The sequence below is a fragment of the Lytechinus variegatus genome, chromosome 7 (assembly GCF_018143015.1).
Source record: "Lytechinus variegatus isolate NC3 chromosome 7, Lvar_3.0, whole genome shotgun sequence".
NCBI lineage: Eukaryota > Metazoa > Echinodermata > Echinoidea > Temnopleuroida > Toxopneustidae > Lytechinus > Lytechinus variegatus.
This window is the reverse complement of record NC_054746.1, coordinates 24,160,348-24,182,293: the sequence shown is the minus strand read 5'-3', so window position 1 is coordinate 24,182,293 and position 21,946 is coordinate 24,160,348. Positions and strand designations below refer to the sequence as shown.

At 33.1% G+C, this 21,946-nt stretch overlaps 1 protein-coding gene across 1 annotated transcript in view; it reads left to right on the top strand.

The window, feature by feature from the left end:
- LOC121418811 overlaps window positions 1-21,946 on the top strand; it is a 32,642-nt gene that overhangs the window by 9,803 nt on the left and 893 nt on the right. Inside the window, exons 4-7 of the mRNA XM_041612974.1 lie at window positions 1,344-1,392; window positions 15,985-16,028; window positions 16,793-16,854; window positions 18,065-18,139. Coding sequence (XP_041468908.1) covers window positions 1,344-1,392; window positions 15,985-16,028; window positions 16,793-16,854; window positions 18,065-18,139 — 230 coding nt within the window. The remainder of the gene's footprint in view (window positions 1-1,343; window positions 1,393-15,984; window positions 16,029-16,792; window positions 16,855-18,064; window positions 18,140-21,946) is intronic.

Sequence of the window (21,946 nt, the reverse complement as noted above, 5' to 3'; positions counted from 1 at the left end):
CTAGTTAAAACCACAATTTGATTTTAAATTTTCATACAAAAATTGAATAGCATCCTGCAAGCTTGATTGTGTGATATATGAACATAAAGGGGTATTCCAGGCTTAGAATAATATAATTTGATCAGATTTAATAAAGAAAAACCAAACACACAAAAAACACTGAAAATTTTATCAAAAGCAGACAAGGAATGACAAAGTTATGTCATTTTAAAGTTTTGCATTATTTCAGTGACTTGGTAAAACAGTTCTATGCACGTCTTCATGAATATTCATGGAGCAAACTGATTATATAAAGCCCACTTTTGTATTTTATTATATGAAATAATCTTTTTTTTTTATTTTGTCCTCCAAGAACTACAAAATTGGATTGACAACCGATTTAATAATGCATAAGATATTCATTGCGCCAACTTATTTGATTATATTAAAAGGAGACATGTCGTACACACATGTATTGAAATATGAAATGATTATGATTTCAAGTTTAACATAAAACAGGAAAGTGAGGATGTTACATCATATACCCACCTAATGAAAATTCATGATGACATGCATAATTGTTTTCATTGAATATTGCTAAACTTTAAAATTCAATAATCATAAACTTTGATGAAATTTTCAGCATTTTGCGTGGTGGATTTTACTCTATTTATTTGAAAATATAATTATTTATATATTATAACCTGGAGTGCCCCTTTAAAGAACTGCAAACTGCTGATAAGTAATGGCATCATGCCTATTTTTAGAAGCACGTCACTTTTTATTTTTATTCATGCTGATTACATGTACAGGAAAGAGAGCCATCTTATGTCAGAAATATTCCATTACCGGTATTCATCAGACTTCTATTGTACAGACAGGTGTAAACATTAACCTTTAATTGCAATTTTTGAACTACAAATCATACAGTGATTGATTATCATTCATTTAAAGCAAAATCCCAGCAGGTTTTATACAATGTATTTTTTATGACAGGCATTGTGTGCGTTAACTCTTGAAATTCATTCACAATGTAAATGCTGATTGCATAGATTTTTACTTCAATCAATGGATAATTTTGCATATTAGAAAATAATCTAACCTTTTTGCAATATGCTTCTCCTCAAAATGGTGGTAATCAGTGCTGAAATTTGATAAGCCTTCACTGATGAAATTAATCATATGATGCCTAATACCATTTCATTGTTGTTTAAGCCACTTTCCACTCTGCTTAAGATAATTTAGATATTATTTTCCCAATTATTTGATGGTACAAATAGCGGTTGCTTAATAACTACCTTGATAACTTGTTCAACTTTTAATACCCTTCTTTTTATTCTTCTTATTCATCCTCTTGTGCTCAGATACTGTGAGCCAATGTCAACAGGAAAGTTTAGGTCTGGAAACTAAACTGTGAGTACATATTCTTTTTAGATAGATACTTTGTCAAATTTAAAGTTGCCTGGTATTCAACATTTTTGAACGCATTCAATAGTTAAATATTGCAAAAGTAGTGAACTTATGCTAACTTACTAATGCAATGTTTCCATGAAGAATCAGTCAGAGTTGAATGTTAGAATAATAATTCAATCACTCTATAGAATCATCATCCAAATTAGGCTTCGTATCCCTCCACAGTGTACATGTGACTCTTCTTTGTGATAACAATGATTGGTTCATGGAGATGTCTACATGTATGTTAACCAACTTTAAATGACATTTAAACCATACATGCTTGTATAGTTGTGCTCAAAAGTGCTCAAAAAGACTGGTGAAAACAGGTTGTTTGCTTCTGCTAGACAGCAATATTCCTTCACTCATTCATCCTCTTCTCTTGTTCAAAAGATGATCCTTCAGGTCACTCTTTGTAGTCAATATAATTTTAATAAAATGGCTGCAAAAATTAATATAAATGCCTGTAATAATGCAAGATTTTAATAGATGTTTGTCTGTGTTTCCAAGGAAACCATTTGAGAGGGGTCTGATAACTGATATCAGTTCTTTTTTTACTACTGGATTACAAGAATTCCAAATGAAGCATGACTGCTCTGTTTTTGGTGTTGATGCTATTCCAGGTGATTGGTTACTACGTTTACGCTAATTTTATTACTGCTATCTATGCCTAAACTGGTAATATTCTCAAATATGAAAATCTATGAATTATTGATATGTATTTGCTGTACAAGTTCATTATTTTTTTTCAAGGGAGAGCTAATTTAGTAGATTGTGAAGTACGTGAATAATATATGAAATTGCTCAGATAAACTGCTGTGCCGCCCCTGGCTGTATTTGCAAATTTGGTGCATATGTGATTATGCCCTTGTCCCCATGGAATATATTCATCAATTTCATTAGTTTGCAGGTGGTTTCATTCCCAGATATCCGACCAATACAATCAATTCATGCAACGGCTGTTGTCTGGCTGCTTAGCAACAGTATTTGTTTTGAATTGGAGGTTTATGTATGAGATTGTTGCCATAGCAACGCCAAGCGGCGGAGGCTGTGACGCATTGATAGGATGATGGGGCTCTTCATACAGCAGACAGTGATTTATCACATTACCCTCTGTGTCCCTTTGTACTGTTCCAATAATTTGATTATTGTGCTTCCAAGGCTATGATAAAGAGAAAAACAAAATCTATTACTGAAAGAGTATGGTTTAATGTGTGCTCATATGTTGTTTTTGATAGAAGATAATTTTAGGAAAACCAGTTGAAATATTTAACCCCCCCCCCCCCCCGTTCTAAAGAAAAAGAAAAACAATATGTTTATCCAAGCATCTGAACTATACACTTCATTTCACAAAGTTATTTCCTGATATTTTAAGTTTATCAAAATGAGTGAAGTGATGAAATTTGCATTTTGATAAAACCTATTCTTAATTTTGGTAAATCCTCCTCAAAGTCATGTCCGTATTCTGATTATAGCCTCCCGCAGTTATGATGGAAAGGATATACATGTAAGGTGAAACTGTATTTCGATCTGGTGCCTGATCTAAATAAAGTATCAGCACTAAAAAATTATTTCTGATATGTGTGTAATCAATATCAAGCATGACAATTTGAATTTTTCAGGAAATCAGGATGTAATCTTTTTCTGTAGTTTTATGATATGGGCGATTCAACGGTTTCTCACAATTTGGAGGCATATTGACCCACTTGATGATCCTTTGCTTACATAGTAATGGAAGATAGTTTAAAAGGCACTGTCATCCCAAAGTATACAAATGTTATTTCTCATTTGAACAAAATAATATAAAGGAAAACAACAAACAAACTGATAATAAACTGTATTTAATGAAAATCATTGAAATATCTTGAAATATCTTGAGAATTCACTTTGTAATATATTATGAAAAATAAAAGATCACTTAATTGAAAAAAAAACTTAATCAGAAGGAGCTAGAATCAAAACATTCTACCATTTCATCAATGCTCTGATAGGGAGTTGCAAACTGACTACTGGTAATTACCTAATCTGACCTTCCAGTTTAAAATTTGCCAAGGACGAAACAAATTTTTAGACCTGATTATTCAAAACATTATCTTATCCCACTTTTACATCAATTTTTTTCCTAGCTACACAGATTTCTATGGTCCTAAAAAGATGGAAAATTACTTTCTTTTCTTTAAGTTACTCACATTCCATTTGTATGGGGTTCTTTTTTAGATTATTTTTCCAGTTTCTATTTCTGTTTCTGTTATGATCAACACTTGACACCTATTGTAACTAGAATCTACTTTCTCACGAGTTTGTCAATTTCAAAGCTTCCCATGTTTGTTTTTTGTTGCCATAGTAAACTAATTTTTAATGGACAGGAGCCTGTTTGGTAATGAACATTTTCTATTAAAACCACAATGCTGGATCAGGAGAGGCCAGGAGAGCGAGTATCAAAATCCAATTTTATTTCTAACTTCATTAACTGTTTTGTGATAGATGTGAGGCTGTTTGTTTTTAATGTGTTTCTCTTTAATGGAGCATGTAGATTAAAAAATCATCAGCATTTTGTATTTGTGTATATTTCAAGTAGAATGAGAGAGAGAGAGTGGAAGGATACAAATAAGATGAAGTTAATCAGGTTAATATAAAAGTACTTGCTTGCCTTGCAACAAAATGTAGTGTATGTGATTCTAGATTTATATGATCCTTTGATTACCATAAGAGCTTATGTTTTCAATTCTGTCTCATTTTAATTTTCTTAAAATCAATTCCTCGGAACTATTTCATTTCCTTTGTTGGGCGAGTCTGACAATAAAGCAGTATTGTTTTTTTTTTATCTGGCCTGATATAAATCATGAAACTCTATATAAATAAAGTGAACATAAAAATATTTTTCTGTATTGTAGTGAATAACAGCTTTGTCATAACTTGTGGTCATTTATTTTTTTGTTTCATAAGAAAAGGTCATATAGCCTACTATTCTGCATTCTTCAGTATAACCCCAAATTCTATATCCTATTTTGACATTTCAAGGCGCATACTTTTTTTTCTAAGTATTAAAATCTATGGGGCTTACTTTGAATTTAAAAATCAATCAGTACACAATTTTAACTTTCCTGTGGCATGGAGAAGCTTTGCAAACATGCGAAGGTGATATTGATCAAGATTTGATCAAGAATTTCATTGATGCAAGTTTTCTCTCATCTTTTAGTGTCTTAGCTGTATTTTTCTAGATAACCTTAAACATTTTAATTATATTTTTTTCAAATTCTGTATTCTGGAATTTCATTTTTAAATGTGTGTTTTCTGTAGAGTTTAGGATTGGGACTTTAGGAGACCATAGTTATGGATTATGTACTTTTTTCTTATTTGCTCTTTAGAACATTATATTTTTATATTTATGATATACACTTGGGTTGCAAATTGTATGTTTACAACTTCAACTCTCATCTCTCATAAAAGAAATAACACATTTTAATAAATACATGTACCATTGGAAAAAATCATTAGTACTAGGAATATATTAATAAATTAGTACTAGGAATATATGCTTACATACAAAAAACGTAACTTGCAGAAATTTCAATAAACCATTTTTATCTTTTAAAGGTCAAGTCCACCTCAGAAAAATGTTAATTTGAACCAATAGAGAAAAATCAGACAAACACATTGCTGAAAATTTCATCAAAATCGGATGTAATGTAAGAAAGTTATGACATTTCAAAGTTTCGCTTATTTTCAACAAAATAGTTATATGAACGAGCCAGGTACATCCAAATGAGAGAGTCGATAATGTCACTCACTCACTATTTCTTTTGTTTTTTATTGTTTGAATTATACAATATTTTAATTTTTACGAATTTGACGATTAGGACCTCCTTGCCTGAAGCACAGAATGTTAAAATAATGGAATTCCACGTGTTCAGGGAGGAATAAAACTTCATTTCACATGACAACGACGAGAAAATAAAAATATTTCATATTTCATATAATAAAATACAAAAGAAATAGTGAGTGAGTGATGTCATCAACTCTCTCATGTGGATTTAACTGGCTCGTTCATATTACTATTTTGTTGAAAATAAGCGAAACTTTAAAATGCCATCTATAACTTTCTTATTTTACATCCGATTTTGATGAAATTTTCGGTGTTTATATGCTTGTTGAATTTTTCTCTTTTTATTCAAATCAAGTTTTTGTTGGGGTGGACTTGTCCTTTAAATGATATTAGCTCTAATTACCTATTTTTTTATTGTATCATAGGTGATTCCTAATCAAAATCATCTGGTTGAATAATAACTTGCATTCAAATCATATTCGTGTGGTCCATAATGCGTCAACTTAATATAATTCTGATTTGTTAATGGTCGACATTCTAAACAAAATTCATATACATGTATGGAATAATGGTCTTGATTGATTATTTCATTGAGCAGTTGATTTGAAACATTTGTGTGAGGAGGTCCAGACCCATTTTTTTTTGTTAAATCAAGCTCTACCTTGTAGAACGATTCAAATAAAAATGTGACAGAAAACAATGGGCAAAAATTCCATGAAGATTTCCCATAAAGATTTCTACTTCGTGCACATAACCAGCCACAAATAATAAAAAAATAAATATATTTGTGCTTCTCCCTGTGGGGGAAAAAATACAAAGCACTTCAAAGCAATGAAAACTCCATCAAACACTTTGTTTCTTTTTTAATTGAAATCTGCAGAGCATGGACCATGAATGTTGCTGTTGAAAATCTGCTGCAGGTTTTCTTTTTATTAGTAACATAAAAATTCAAAAGCTTTAGCAGCACTGCACATTTCTTTCATAAAAATTCAAAGGGATACCCATGGCAACTATGACAAGGGTTGTAAACATTATCAGGCATTAGCTTTTATATTCTTTTATGGTTGATCCCTGAGTGGAAATAACGAGCAATCATGTCCTAGTTATTTCTACGGCAAAATACTGCAAACACAACTCCACAAAATGATGTTCACTTTTGCACTCGACCAAATACTGTGCACATGCATCGTGATTCAAACTTCATCTTGAGTTTGTAATTGATTGTATGATTATGTTAGAAACTGTTGTATGACTTAACGATACAAAACAAATGAAGGTCTTACAAGTAACTATTCCAATGCAACATTTTTCATCAGTTTAATGATTTTCTTTAAAAAAAATGAAATAAATTACATTAAAATGAAAATCATGCTTGAAAAATGTTGGCTTATTATACTGTACATTATCTACTATCAGAGAATAAACATAAGTGGTATTCTGATACATGGTTGATGGTTTAGTGAGACCTGGGTTTGCCAGTTGTAAACTTATTCATTCATCCTGCTTCAAAGATTTGTCAGAAAATTGATTGAATCATTAAATTGGAAAAATATGCACACACACAAATATTTTTTGATAAATAAATTTTATTTCCACGAATATGTAAGGAAGTTAGTATCAGTTAGCCTGCATTCCATAGAAGTATGGTTTAAAATTCTAGTTTAGACTTGGGCTATGTTTAATTATCAGAATATTGCCCATTGTTTTGTGTTTGAGAATATTAGTATTCTTAGATATACTGTACATGTACATGAACAGTTAATTATTCAACTGATTGCCCATGAGTATTCAATTTATTCTCTAATTAGTAACTTTCTTACACATCGTTATAACATCAGTTTAACATATTTTAAATTGGTTATTGATGTATGAATTAAACCTTTGTGTGTATCGGCAGTTTATTTGTGTGTTCTGTATTTGGTAACCTAAATTTCAGAGAGATTTGTTAATGTATTTTCAGTAGATTTTGATTCTAGCTATCTGCAATTCAAGAGAATGTAGGTTCCTGATAATGTTATTGATGTGAATATCAAGTTTGCAGATTGTATACAAACTTGATTAGAATATTCTCTGAGCAGTGTTGAGATAAACTGGTTCTACATGTATTTGCTACACAATCCTTGTAATTCTTGTAACTTCTATCAATGAATTGTCTTTAAAATCAGGATATCTTATTTTCCTCTAAATGAACCAGGAATAAGTTTGTTTTAAAACAAAACAAATAATGATATTTTATATTTTTAATATATATTTAATTAACCACACAGAATGTCTGATTACTGATTACTGCAAGTTGCACACCCGTAGTGACTCCAAAGTTTATTGCACACTTGCTAAATTATGCATGAACAAATAAAGATAAAACTTCTACAGTAACCATGGGGATGATATAAGCTTTCCTTATACATCCAAACACCTGCATGCACCCTCACCCACACCACACAAAAGTCTTTAAAGGCACAAGACTGTGGAATTACTGTTAAATTGAAAGTGCTTTAAGAGATTTCATTCACTCATGCAAACACACACACCCTCACAAAGCACACTCATAAAATATATTTGCCTTTATGGGTACATACATGGAGACCAATTGCAGAAATATCTCATAAATCACAGTCTTGCACTAAAACACACATATATTTGCATCCAGGCACACGTTTGCATCCATCATCCCTCCTCCACGGGTTCTTTACCTACCCACATAAAAACTTCACATTTTTCTATACTTTCCCACACCATATAACATCCCTTTTATGGCCCCCTTCTACGTACCCTAACCTTTTATACCCTTATCATAAACCTATCCTCCAATTAGCCGCCTAAGAGTAATGCGGATAATTCATTAAAAATTGGGTTCATAAACTCCGAAAATAAGCCGCATTATTTTTACGAGCGCCCGTCCTGAAAAAGGCGGATAATCGCCATGACAACTGGACACGCCCCCTCCGATGCGGTTGTGTTGGAAAAGGGTGACCTTGTGACCGCACCATGGCAATTATCTGCATTATTTGGAAATGCGTTCATAAACTCAAAATCTTATCCCGATGCCGCTATTATGCGGATAATAGCAGCATCAGAGTAATGCGGATAACTCTTGTCCTCCTCCAATTTTACGACCAAATTATGCTGCTATTAGCCGCCTAATTCATAGTAATTGGGTTTATGAAAGGGGTATAAGAGACAGACTAATTGGTGGTACTAATTGTAAAAGTTAAAAACACCTTCACTCTCCCTCACACAGTGCATCCCTTACACATACTTTACATTCATCCACACCGCATACTGTAAAAGTAAAAACCCTTCTAAAATATCTGGTAGCAGCTGGTGAAGAATGTCAGTAAGCAATGCTCAGGCAATCAATACAAGATTTGTAATGACTTACATTGGTACATTTTAGTAATGAGTGATAAAAATATCTAGTAGCAGCTGCCGGTGAAGAAGGCTAGTAACATTCAGGCAATCATCATAAGATATTAAATGATTTACACATGTACACTATTATATAGCAACAGGTGATAGCACCATGCAACAAAGAAGATGGTAAGCAAATAACGCTTAGGCAATCAGCATGAATATTTAGTAACTTCTTGAGGAGGTAAGCAAGCACTGCTTAGGCAGTCATTATTAGATATGAAACAACTGTACTTTAGTAATGGGTGAAATAAGGTTATGCAAATATCACTTAGGCAGTCAGTAAAAACCCCTCAAGAAATGTTTGAAGTCTGAATTGAAAAGCTGCAAAACAAGCAAAAAGTTTGGAAATCTGGGTTTGACCAATAATTTCTCCCAACTCCCAATGTAACACAATGCATCTTTGATATCATTCAAAAGATCATTTAATTCTCTTTAAAATGATACCATGCTTGCTATGATCATGCCATCACGAAAAGAGCAGGATTCAAAAGTGTTGGATGAGGTCTGAATTGAAAAGCTACAAAACGAGCAGAAATAGTCATGAAGGGTCAATACAGAACATAATTCTTTTGTCTGTGTCAATAGAGATGAAAATCCATTCAAATCAAGCCCCTGCTTCTGTAGTGATGGTCCTGTGAGATAACATGGTATGAGTGATCGTGGTTTGAAATATACCCATGCATATTTGTTTGTTTGTTATGTGTTTGCTTGTGCAGAGGTGTGTTTGATTCCATGTTAAATAAGGTGCATTAAAACAAAAGAAAACGCTGAGAAACTCATCACCACTGAAAAAGGACAGTGACTTTCAATATCATGTCATTTTGCAACTTACGAAGTTTTACCTTGCCCCACATTTTATGCACTGCACCTTAATGTGTACCATAATCATATCATGTAGGGTATCATTTCAAAGAATATCAAATGATCTATTCATTGACATTAATTACACAATGATATTTACTAAAACTGATGAGGAATTATTGATCAAAGTAAAAAAAAAAACGCTGAGAAACTCACTCATCACCACGGAAATAAAAAGAACAGTGACTTTCAAAATTGTGTCAGTTTGCAACTTTTGAATTTTGAAATTGCACACATTTCAAGGCACTGCACCTCCATGTGAAAGAAAGTTATCATTTGAAAGAAAGTTATATGCTCTATTCATTGCTATTAATTACACATTGATATTTACTAAAACCGAGGAGGGATTATAGATCAAAGTCAGATTTCCAAACTTTTTTGAGGAGTTTATATGAAACAACTTATGCATGTATAGTTTAGTAATTGGTGGTAGAATCTCCCATAGGAGCTGAAATGAAGGTGAGCAGGTACTACTGTCTTCTCGTCTTCTTACGAGGTCTTTGGTAAACAGTTCTAGGTAGGGGAAGGCGGGGTAAGTTGAGCATAGGGGCAAGTTGAGCCACCAGCCCCAGGCCAATAATGAATGAGTCAGACATTGTGGTGGTGTCATGTATTGATGACCCATAGCATAACCCCTAACCCCACCACATTGTTTTCAACTTTGAAACAAAAAGTAGTTTTTAGAGGGAAAAATATGAATTTCAGCCAAAAAAGTAAAAAAGAGTGTGAAATAGATAAGTGCTTTATAAACACACACGTCTTTAAATATAATAAAGACATGATAACAACATTATTAGTCCAGGTATGGATCTTCATTCTTGTCATAGTCTTTTATATGATGGATGCATAATAAATATGTGGATACAAAATTATCGCACTAAGTTCGGACTGGGGTAAGTTGAGCCAAACAGCATGGGGCAAGTTGAGCCATGGTAATTCCTATGGTGATGTATCTTAAAAAACAAACAAACCATAAAAATTGATTGAAATGCTGGCTGAAAGGAGCAAATTTACATGACTGCTCTTTTTCTTTTAAAGGATGTTAGTATTTATAGAGAATTAGCAAGTGAAAAGACTTTAAACAAAAATTTGACATGCTGGTTCTCCCCTCATACATTTTGTACATAGTTTTTGTGGCTCAACTTACCCCAGAAGGTGGCTCAAACTTACCCCATATATGGGGCAAGTTGAGCCATTTGACATCGTTTTTTTCAAGGGTCACGATGACTTTCAGTGTGGGGATAGAAAGTTATTTATAGGTGGAAAATATTTCAGAAGAATTAAATTTCAAGGCAAGGTACTTATTTCGACAAGATTATTAATCATATCAATTCTAACATGCAAAAAGCAAAAACTGTCACAACTTACCCCGCCTTCCCCTACATAAGAGCTTTCTCACACTACACACATACACCCACACCCCACATGCACACACCAGCACATCCAACATCCTCTCCCCAAATCTGATATTTACCTACCTACCCACATTAACATTTGAATGCCCAAATAATTCACCTCCATTCACACAACCCAACATCCACTGTAAATCCCCATCGAGGTACCTACATGTAACTATGGATACATATTCTCAATGAATACGCAAAATCACAAATTAAAAGCACTCCCATTCATCTGCCACTACCCCTTCCCACATTTCTTTTATCATCCACTCACCCATGCAAACATCGAAATGCATACACAGTGTCACGCACCCACAGTACCTGAAAACACAAAATCTCCTTGTAAGACCCCTTTGAGGTACCTTTCTATGATAAAGTATATTTATATAATATTGACTGGCCTTGAGGGGAACATCAAATATATTGCCAGCAAAAGAATCATATTGGCCCGAGTCTTTAGACGAGGGCAATATGGGTCTTTAAAAATAGAGTTCTCTTGTGTCATGTTAATATCGGCCTATAGGCTCTGCACTTTACCATTATGACGTACTTGCAAGCGCTCGGATCCAGCGTTGTCTTTATTATGACGTATATTGTTGGTGCTAGGATCCTTATGAAGCGTATCTCTTTATACGCATCCACAAATGCCCGGATGTGAGACCAGGGAAAATACAAAGGTAACTTTTTGCGTCGTCTCTGCATGCAAAGTAAATACGCGCATTGAGACCAAGGAAAATACAAACAATATACCTACCCTTCCCGATATTCAGAAAATGTAGGGCAATACGGTTTTGTAAATGACCAGCTCAGATGTCTGATACGGGTGATAATGTAAAATATATAATGCATCATAATAATGGATGCGTCACAAGAACACCCATGCACCCACCAGCCCTTCCCACATTTTAACGATTGCCATTAAAAAATTCATACTATGCAGTAACCAACATGAACACTCCACAAATATTCCTGTATGTTAGGCCATATTGAGAAATGTTCATTTCTCTATGGATACATGCTTGATTTTCAGTTCATAAGAAACACAAACACACACTAAATACACACCCGTGTATCCACCCCTCCCCCACACACTCATTATTATCTACTCATGTTGACTTGTATGCACTAACTTGGTATGCGCTAGACCCTTCTACTGCAACATCTCTTAAAAGTCTCCTTTGATCAGCAAGGTGGCCTACTTCTAATTATAAAGGTACATAAATGAGTTGTAACCATGGAAACAAGCTTCCAATTGCAGGTGCATGCAACAATTTATATCCTATAAAAGGCACCTACCACCCCACCCACTCCCCAACACACATTTACTGATCTGCTCTCCTTTGTGTCAATATATTCTTCTTGGTGGTGGAGGTAAACACATTTACTCAACAAACACCTCATATGATCAGCACTGCTTTTCGAATGCAGGGCACATACTTTCAGAATATGCTTTCATATATGGAGAGTTTTTTTGACAAGTGCTAAATTTTAATTATATGTACATATCTTTCACTACAAAGACATGTACATATTTTTCATATTAAAATTGCAAAAATCATCGTCCATGGATGAATCAATGTTTTCAAGGTGGAAAATTGTCGAAGTTTGAATATACCTGTATTTGTAAATTGTTGAATTTTCTTATGGATCTTATTTTTATTTTCTCTCTTTATTAACCTTGAACACAGGCATACAAAGCGTTCATTCATATTTTGGGTCAGAAGAAGGCTGATATTAAATTTCCATTCAATTTAGTTCTTTAAAACTATTTTATTTTCCACTTTAATTTTCTTAACATAATATAATCACATTTTGAGAACATAGGCTCAATACAGCAATTACTTTAAAAAAAAATCATAAATTGAAATGGAGGGCCAACTGAAAAGCAGAGGTTGTATGATGTAGGCCCCCATGTAAAGGTAATAACATAAATTGTTTTGTACAAAAAAAGTTATGGAACATGTCATACAAATAATTAAAGTGAAAAATGATAAACATACAAAATCACACGGTGCACAAATAAATCAAAGTTTCCCAAATATTACAATAATTCATATTTGATTGAAGAATGAAATTATCTAAACATCTGCACATTTGGAATTCTTGTACGAAACCTATTATCTTTTGTGTTTTTTCATAATGCCCAAACATCATTAGTATTTCAAAAACTTGAATTGATGATATATTTAGTATTTTAGTTTTTCAAAATTCATCTATCATAAAATAAAGACTGTACTTTTCTCAATTCCATTTACATGATTTTCAGGGATATGTGAGAATTTGCTTGATTTGTGTTTGATTTGCTATTTAAACATTAAAACAAAATCAAAATACATTCAAAACTTGTTAGAAGTCTGATTACTCTTCTTTGTATGATTTCTTGTAATATTTTAGCATTGGTAGACTCTCTATAGACTTATTCAAGTACCTGACCTATTCAAAGAGAATGTGTATATTTTATTATCTTTTTCAAGGCATCCACTTTCCTTCCTGAAAAGAAAAATCAAAACTTGTTTCTCTGTTGAATTTTCAATATTTGTGCTCAATACCTCTTTAGTTTCTGAACCCTCTATGTGCCGTGAACAGTCTGGAGAGTGGATTTGGCACATTACAGCTAACATTATTTAAAGGACAAGCCCACACCAACAGAAAGGTGATTTGAAGAAAAAGAGAAAAATCCAACAAGCAGAACACCGAAATTTCATCAAAATCAAATGCAATGTAAAAAGGTTATGATATTTTAAAGTTTTGCTTAATTTCACAAAACAGTTATATGCAAATGAGTGAACTTATGTCATCATTCACTTTTTCTTTTTTATTTTGTTATATGAAATATGAAATATTATTTTCTCCTTATTGTCCTGTGACTCAAATTTTTATTTCTCCTGAACATGTTGAACTAATATTTATTATTTTATGGTAGTCAAGTTGGTCCTTATTGTCAGATCTGTAAGAATTGAAATATGGTATAATTCAAACAAAAACAAAATAAAATAGTGAGTAAGGGACATCATCGGTTCTCTCATTTATGACTTAATAGTGCATATAACTATTTTGTGAAAATAAGCAAAACTTAAAAATGTCATAACTTTCTCATTTTCCATCCGATTTTGATGAAATTTTTTAGCATTTTGCTTGTCTGATTTTTCTCTATAGTTCAAATTCAGCATTTTTCTGAGTTGGACTTGTCCTTTAATATTATTATCCAATTTTGATGCAGAGTATTATTGAATTAACCTCTTAAGAGTAAACTTTCAAAATTGTTTGTAGGCAACAGCTGTTCCAGACATATTAATTTGGGTATCTGTAATTCATTTACTTGACAAACCCAACAAAGAAAAATTATACAGTGTAAATGATATACACATAACTGCATAAGTCAAATCTCTTTAAACTACAGAAAATATGTTCTGTTTAGGAGAGATTCAACTTACATAAATTAGATGCCACTTGTCTTGCACAATCTTGTCTAAAAAAATTGCTTCAACCTAATATGCAATTATGTGACTTATACAGTGCGTATCAAAAAAAAGTTTACACTTTGAAAAAGCCCTGGGAATTTAAAAATATACAACGTGTGGGTAATATTTTCACATATAATCTTGGGTTTGGGTCTCATCTATCCAATGAAAGTAAAAGTTTTGACAGAATGTTACACTTGAGTGAGCACTGTCCATTTTTGTAAAGCTCGCTGAAATCTGTTTGCGCAGAAATGCTCGTTTTCACGCTGTGTCAAGGGGAAAGGGCGAAATCAAACTTACCCTGCGAAACATTTCTCATACATTTCCCATTGCACTTTTTGTCAATTGTAATAAATGGATACATTCAAGCATTTTGTAACAATTTTGCCCCCCAAATTGAAATTTCAACACTAAGTAAGCACAACCTTTACCCTTTTTGTGCCAGCTGAATCTTAGGACATAACTAAGTCTGAACAAAAGTTTATATCAGACATCTCCAGCATTTTTTCACTAAGTTTTTATCATTTAAAGGGGGTTTACATTTCATTTTTCATGTAATACTTGTTTTTCCACACTTTTCCAAGCTTGACAATGATTAACAAAAGGAAAATCAAGCCTAAGCCATTTCATGTAAATCATGGCTCAGTGTAAAGTGAATATCGTCACGATGGCCTTGGTGTGTGGGGGAGTGGGGTAGGGCGCAATGCACTCTTCGAAGTGTTTTGGGCAAGGAAACAAGTTAAAAAGGTAAAAGATATCTTCAAATCAATTTTACTAGCTAAATTCAACGTGTTCTTCATGATTAAAATCTACTTTTATTCACATAACTATTTCAAAGTTCTGCGCAAATCATTTTTCACTAACTTTTCAAAAGTAAGCGGTGCTCACTCAAGCGGAAATATTTTTCGACAGTTACATCGTCATTTGCTTAAATGGATCAGTACCAATCTTAAAATGTCTAATATTCTTCAGGATATTACAAATGTATAATTTTACAGGATTTTTTCCAAGTGTAAACTTTTTTTTGATACGCACTGTAGAAGGTCGACTTTACACAGAGTTGACTGCATATCCTCATTCTCATTCAGTTATTCTCCTTATTGGGGTTTTAATTCCTAATTAATTCTTCTTGATATGGCAATATGGTAATTACTTTTTATCATATTCCTGGCACTACTCTTCAACTACATGTACCTTTCAAAGCCAAACTAAATGAAATACCATTTCTCTTTGTCTGTCCTTCCACCTGTATCATTTGATATCATAGTCATTGTTGATTCCCCTTTCTCTCTCTTTCTGACCAATCCTTTACTCATGTTTCTGTGCTATTTTATAATTTCTTGAAATATTTCTCAGGCATCAAACAATCTTTTAGCTATTCTGTCTATTAAATTTTCCTGTATTGTGTCTTAATTAAAAGGTCTTCTTTCTATGTCACCTTTAATACTCTCTTCATGCAAAGTTAGTGTGAGAGACTAAGGTAATTATTCAGTAATATATCCTTTGCATCCCATGTCAGTGAAAAGTATAGAAAAACGGCTTTATAAATTATCAACATGAATTCATTATATATATTTTTCATTTCTTACAGGAGGAATGTTGAAGAGGTTTTAGAGAAATCAGGCATCAATCCAGGTATGAAGTATTGATGAGCTTTAGAAAATAAAAATGTGGGAGAAGACTTCTGTTATTGTTTTTCTCTTTGACAAACTGCACATTTTTTAATGTATGCCTGAGAACGTCTAACTTCATTGGGAGATTTTAAGTCTGGTGTTGGCGTTGGAAATTGGATTGCTTCCCCTAGCTCCAAAATCTATTCTGACAGTCTGTAAAACTGATCCAGATCACATTATTAACATCTCAACTAGAAAGTAACTTTTCACTCTTCATTATGTTTGGTGTTATACTCGTGTAAAAATTGACCTAACACCCAACACCAATTGGTCAACACTGAACTTGAAATTACCCATTCTTGTGACTCATAATAAATTTGAGATATCTATCCTGAATTTTCAAATCATTAGGCACATTTCATTATAGCAAATCATGCATTATTTCTGTTATAAGAAGCATACCATAAATAAATTATGAAAACCTGAGATTGGTTTTAAATCCATGCCTAATTTGCAATCTATCACAGATTTCCTGCACCTCTCCACTAGTCAGCAATATTTTCTTTTACTAAAATCAAAGCCCCTGATAGTAAAATACAATGGACATCTGCCTTCACCATTCAAAAGAAGAAGTGTAAGGTGTTCAAGAGAAAATTATTATGGAAGGTGGTTAGATGATGCCCGACAAGGTTATTGGTGCCTCCAATCCTTCTATTTGATTTTTTGATCTCATTATAAAAAGGAAGTTACCTGACTGCTGTTCTATTGTCTGTGTGTTTATCCTAGTTACCCTGGCTGCCTTGGAGAAAGATCAAGGGCGGAGGAGACAGGTGTTTAGTGAGGCAGCGGTGAGTGTTAAATGGATTTTAAAAAAACACCCATTTATATGATGAAATATATATAGACCCCCATGATCTAGTTGTGCTTAAATATTGAATTACATTGGCCATGTCGCCGTTTTAAAGGACAAGTCCACCCCAACAAAAACTTGATTTGAATAAAAACAGAAAAAGTCAACAACCATAACACTGAAAATTTTGTCAAAATCGGATGTAAAATAAGAAAGTTATGGCATTTTAAAGTTTTGCTTATTTTCAACAAAATAGTTTTATGAACAAGCCAGTTACATCCAAATGAGAGAGTTGATGACATCACGCACTCACTATTTCTTTTGTATTTTATTATATGAAATATTTTTATTTTCTCGTCATTGTCACGTAAAATGAAGTTTCATTCCTCCTTGAACACGTGGAATTCCATTATTTTAACATTTTGTGCTTCAGGCAAGGAGGTCCTAATCGTCAAATTCGTAAAAATTGAAATATTGTATAATTCAAACAATAAAAAACAAAAGAAATAGTGAGTGAGTGACATCAATGACTCTCTCATTTGGATGTAACTGGCTCGTTCATATAACTATTTTGTTGAAAATAAGCGAAACTTTGAAATGTCATAACTTTTTTATTTTGTACCCGATTTTGATGAAATTTTCAGCATTGTGCTTGTCTGATTTTTCTCTATTGATTCAAATCAACATTTTTCTGAGGTGGACTTGACCATTAACGTTCATTCTCTGATTTAATAGTAGCTCCCAATTATTGCTGACTGGAGCTGTAGGAAGTTCCTACTTGGTATTCTGAAGTGAAAAGGAGATAATGTCCTACATTTTAAACTATAATTTCCAAAGCAATTTGTGTCACACCAATCTCATTACAGATTGATTGACTTATGAGTTGATTCATGGTATAACCACAATTTAGATGTGGTTGTAAACCTTTTTAAAACCAAATTTCTGTGGACTCATGGAAAATGATATAGTATTGAATGATTGCCCAGTTCCATTCTTAAGCTAAGCTAAACCAATGTTTTCTATTTCATTTATCAATACATATACATTTTGATATTGATGAAAATATTTTGTATTTTTATCCATTCATTTTGTATTTTTATGACATTATTCATGATGACTATATTTTTTAGTTGTATTTATATGTACTAATAGTAACAGCAATAATGACAGTTCACAGTACTGTATCTTGTCTCTTTCTTGCTATCAAGGCTCAAGCACAGATTCTTCGAGAAAAACTTGATGAGAACATGGATGTATGGCACAATAATGCTCAAGATATGAAGGTTTGTGATGTTATTTCTAAATTGCCCTATTTTTTCCCATGTTTTTCAAGTATGTGCAGAAATTCAGTTTCATGTGAATATTGAATGGAGAAGTCACATCTGTCAAGTTAACTTTTAATGACCCCCACCCCCCCAAAAAAAAGGGGGAAAAATGAGTAAGTGAAAAAACAATTGTTATTAAACATTTGGAATTTCTGTTGTATAGCCATGATAAATTGAACACAAATAGAATTCATATGACAGATTTCTATCCATCAATTTGCTTTGCATATGGGGTGTAACAAAATTTCATTTTCTTCATTTAAGGCTAAAAAATATGCATTTTTAATAAGCAGGTGTTTATTATATTCATAGTAGATTTACATCTAGGAATACTGATACATGATTGATTGACAGATATAATGGAAATTGAAATAGATTATTTTTATTTTTCAGTTGAAGTACTGTAGGGTTTTGCCTCATCTTACCAATATGGAACTTGATACATTATTTATATGACGTAAATTAAATATAAGGATTTTTTTTTTCAAATCGGGGAATGCTTATAGTAATTTTCTTCGGTGCATTTAATTGATCTTGGGTATTATATTCATATTTATTTTGGTTGCTTTTGTGATTCCTAAATGTTAAATGTGACATGATGATAAAAGTACTTATCATGCTCCAAGCGATTGATAGGAAATAATGTAGCTCTGTGCGTGATTATTGCCTATTCAAACAAGATACTTTCTTATCAAGCTGTGTGGGTGATGGTTATTTCAGGCAGTGTGTACCGATGATTAATCTATCAAAGACAGGAAATGCGTGGCAGTTCCATTTCCAATAGTAGCCTACTCATCATATGCTGATATATATTGAGTAGAGATGTAGCAAGAAATGGTTCCTACTGCATAAAATATACCTCAAGAGCATTCATTAACAGAACAAGCTTAGTTTTCAATCTACTAATGGCAGTAAGTGCAAATGTAATTGAAAGTATAAAATTTCCATTTCAACACCCTGATTCAGCTTACTGTGCCCAAGTTATTGCATACCAGCTTTCTCTTTTCTAGTTTTTTGGTGTTATCTACATGGAGAGGCAAGACATTGGTGCTGCTGAAATTGATGTTAGGTCCCTTACAAATATCCTCCCCCCCCCCGAAAAAAAAATGAGCATAGTAATCAATATTGTTTGCCTCGCCCACCAGAGATGAATGCGAGACTTATGGATCCAAATGTCATCTGTCCGTCACAAACCTTATGACACATAACTCCAAAACCTAAGTCACTTTTCTACTTAACTTGGATGGTAGATGGACTTGGGGGATCTGCATGTAATGCTGCAGTCGAAGATCACATGGTAAGGTCAAAGATCATTTTCAGGTCGACGTTAAAGTTTACATGCAAGATTCTCTTATGACACCTAACTCCGCAACCGTAAGTCACTTACATGCAAGATTCTCAACCAAACTTGGATGGTAGATGGACTTGGGGGACCTGCATGTTATGCTGCAGTCGGAGGTCACATGGTTAGGTCAAAGGTCATTTTCAGGTCAACATTAAAGTTTACATGCAAGACTCTCTTATGACACCTAACTCCGCAACCGTAAATCACTTTCAACCAAACTTGGTTGGTAGATGGACTTGGGGGAACTGCATGTTATGCTGCAGTCGGAGGTCACATGGTAAGGTCAAAGGTCATTTTCAGGTAAACGTTAAAGTTTATGTGCAAGACTCTTATCACAAGTGTTATTCCATCCCAGTAATTTCACAATGAAGTTTTGATACAATTCTGTTGCGTGCCCTCACAAATCACAATATTTCTGGTTATTTCCATAAGTGGGCGAGGCACAAAACGATTATATAACTTTACAAAATGATTAAATTGAATGTTTTTATATGACAGTTAACCTCCAAATCTTGCTTTAAAAGCATCAGATATCATCAGCCTATATCAGTATATAGGCTGTTGGTCTCAAGCATGATAGATTATGATAATAATGATAATAGATTTGATAATTGATAATAATAATAACATAAAGTGCTTTATACGGGTATTTCAGAATGCATGATTTATAAGGCACACACACCATCCAAAACATTCATAGTGCTTTCCCAGGAACAATTTTCTTTTACATACACAAGCTAAACAGTCCTATAAACAAGTTCTACAAATTAACCAAAATTTACAGTATCTAAATCATCATGTAGAATTTTGCATCATTCATCAGCATCTCTATCTACATCACAGTGGGGCCCGGTGGCCCCCCCCCCCCACTTGCTGCTCAATTCACCAACAACTTAAAAAAGAACAAAACCAGTCAGCTCACTACTAGTATGAGCTCAAGCCCTAAACAAGTAGCCAATCAGATGAATAAGTGATGAAAAATTATAGGTTTACAAAAGAAAAAATATATATATTAATTTTTTCATAAATGAGGATGCCTGCACAAACAACCAGCCAATCAGATGAATGATTGGTGGAAAAACAAGATTGAAAGGCGTACAATATGAAGAAAAAAAATTATTTCATTTTTTATTTGTTGCAATCTCAACTTAGTTGGGTTTTTTTAGGTCAAATATAGGTATGTAAACAAGTTGAATGTATTGAAGTACAGAAAGAGACTGGAGTTTATTTAACAAATTAGCTTGTGAGAAGTACCTGATGAATGTTGGGTACAGGAGATTTGCAGTAAATTGATGCTTCCAAATCTTAAACTGCAAAATGGATTGTGGGGATGAAGCATGAATTTATTAACTTGCCCATTAGCGGTTCGTCACATTCAGACTAAGTGCTACAGCTTTATTGACATATATCCTGCTATAAATGCACTATGCATCTTTCAGCGTGACCTTCCTGCATTTTGTATTTGTCTACAACAAGAGAGTTTTAAATTAGCTAAAAGGTGTGAAAGATGAAGGGTTTGACATTGCCTTTTTGTTGCAATGTATGTTTATGTTCATTTTGTCAATTGCACGCGCGCACCGAGACTACAGCTGCAGGCACCAGCAGTGCGCATGTTATAATGACTTAACAATCAACAGACCGAACTCACACTGCATGTTTTTCATCGAAATTCATAAATTTCATGTGAAAAAAGAAATATTTTTAGGTGTCATATAAATCAAATAATGAATTTTTTTCCTTCGTGCAAAGGACGGAATACTTCATTCGGTGAAAGATGAAATAATGATCATTTCATCTTTCACCTCATGAAGTATTCTGTCCATTTCACTCATAAACATTCATTATTTGTATACTGAATTACAATTTACCCTTTCCATACCCATATCACCCACCACTATAGTAATTAGTAATAATAAAATGTATATTACCCTTAAAATAATAAGCTTATGTGAGCTAATTGTTTATATATCATTAATTTTGTCCGTTATAAGATAATTCAGTATATTATGCTGTTAAGTGGATGTCAATTGAGTGATGAATTTACATTTTAGTTTAAGTGTTTCCATTCTCTTAGTGGTTTTTTAATATATACTCTTAAGTGTATCAACATTGAAATTAATGCACCTGAAATACATTAACATATTTGTACAAGACATCAATGTAGATTAAAGTGGTCTTTACATGTAATGCATTTGCATTAGTATTCTTGTGTATTTATCAAAAGAGTGGGGAAAGAGGGCAGACAGTATACAAGGGTTAATCATGGATGCAGTTGATGTTTGATTATGTTAAGTTATCCGTGCTATCCAGCCTCATGAGGTATTGTATATTTGCATAGGATTTCATGGTCTTTAGCAAGATGTGAATTCCATAATAATGTCTGGTGCTGTATTGATATTGTCTCTACCATTCTTTGCCCC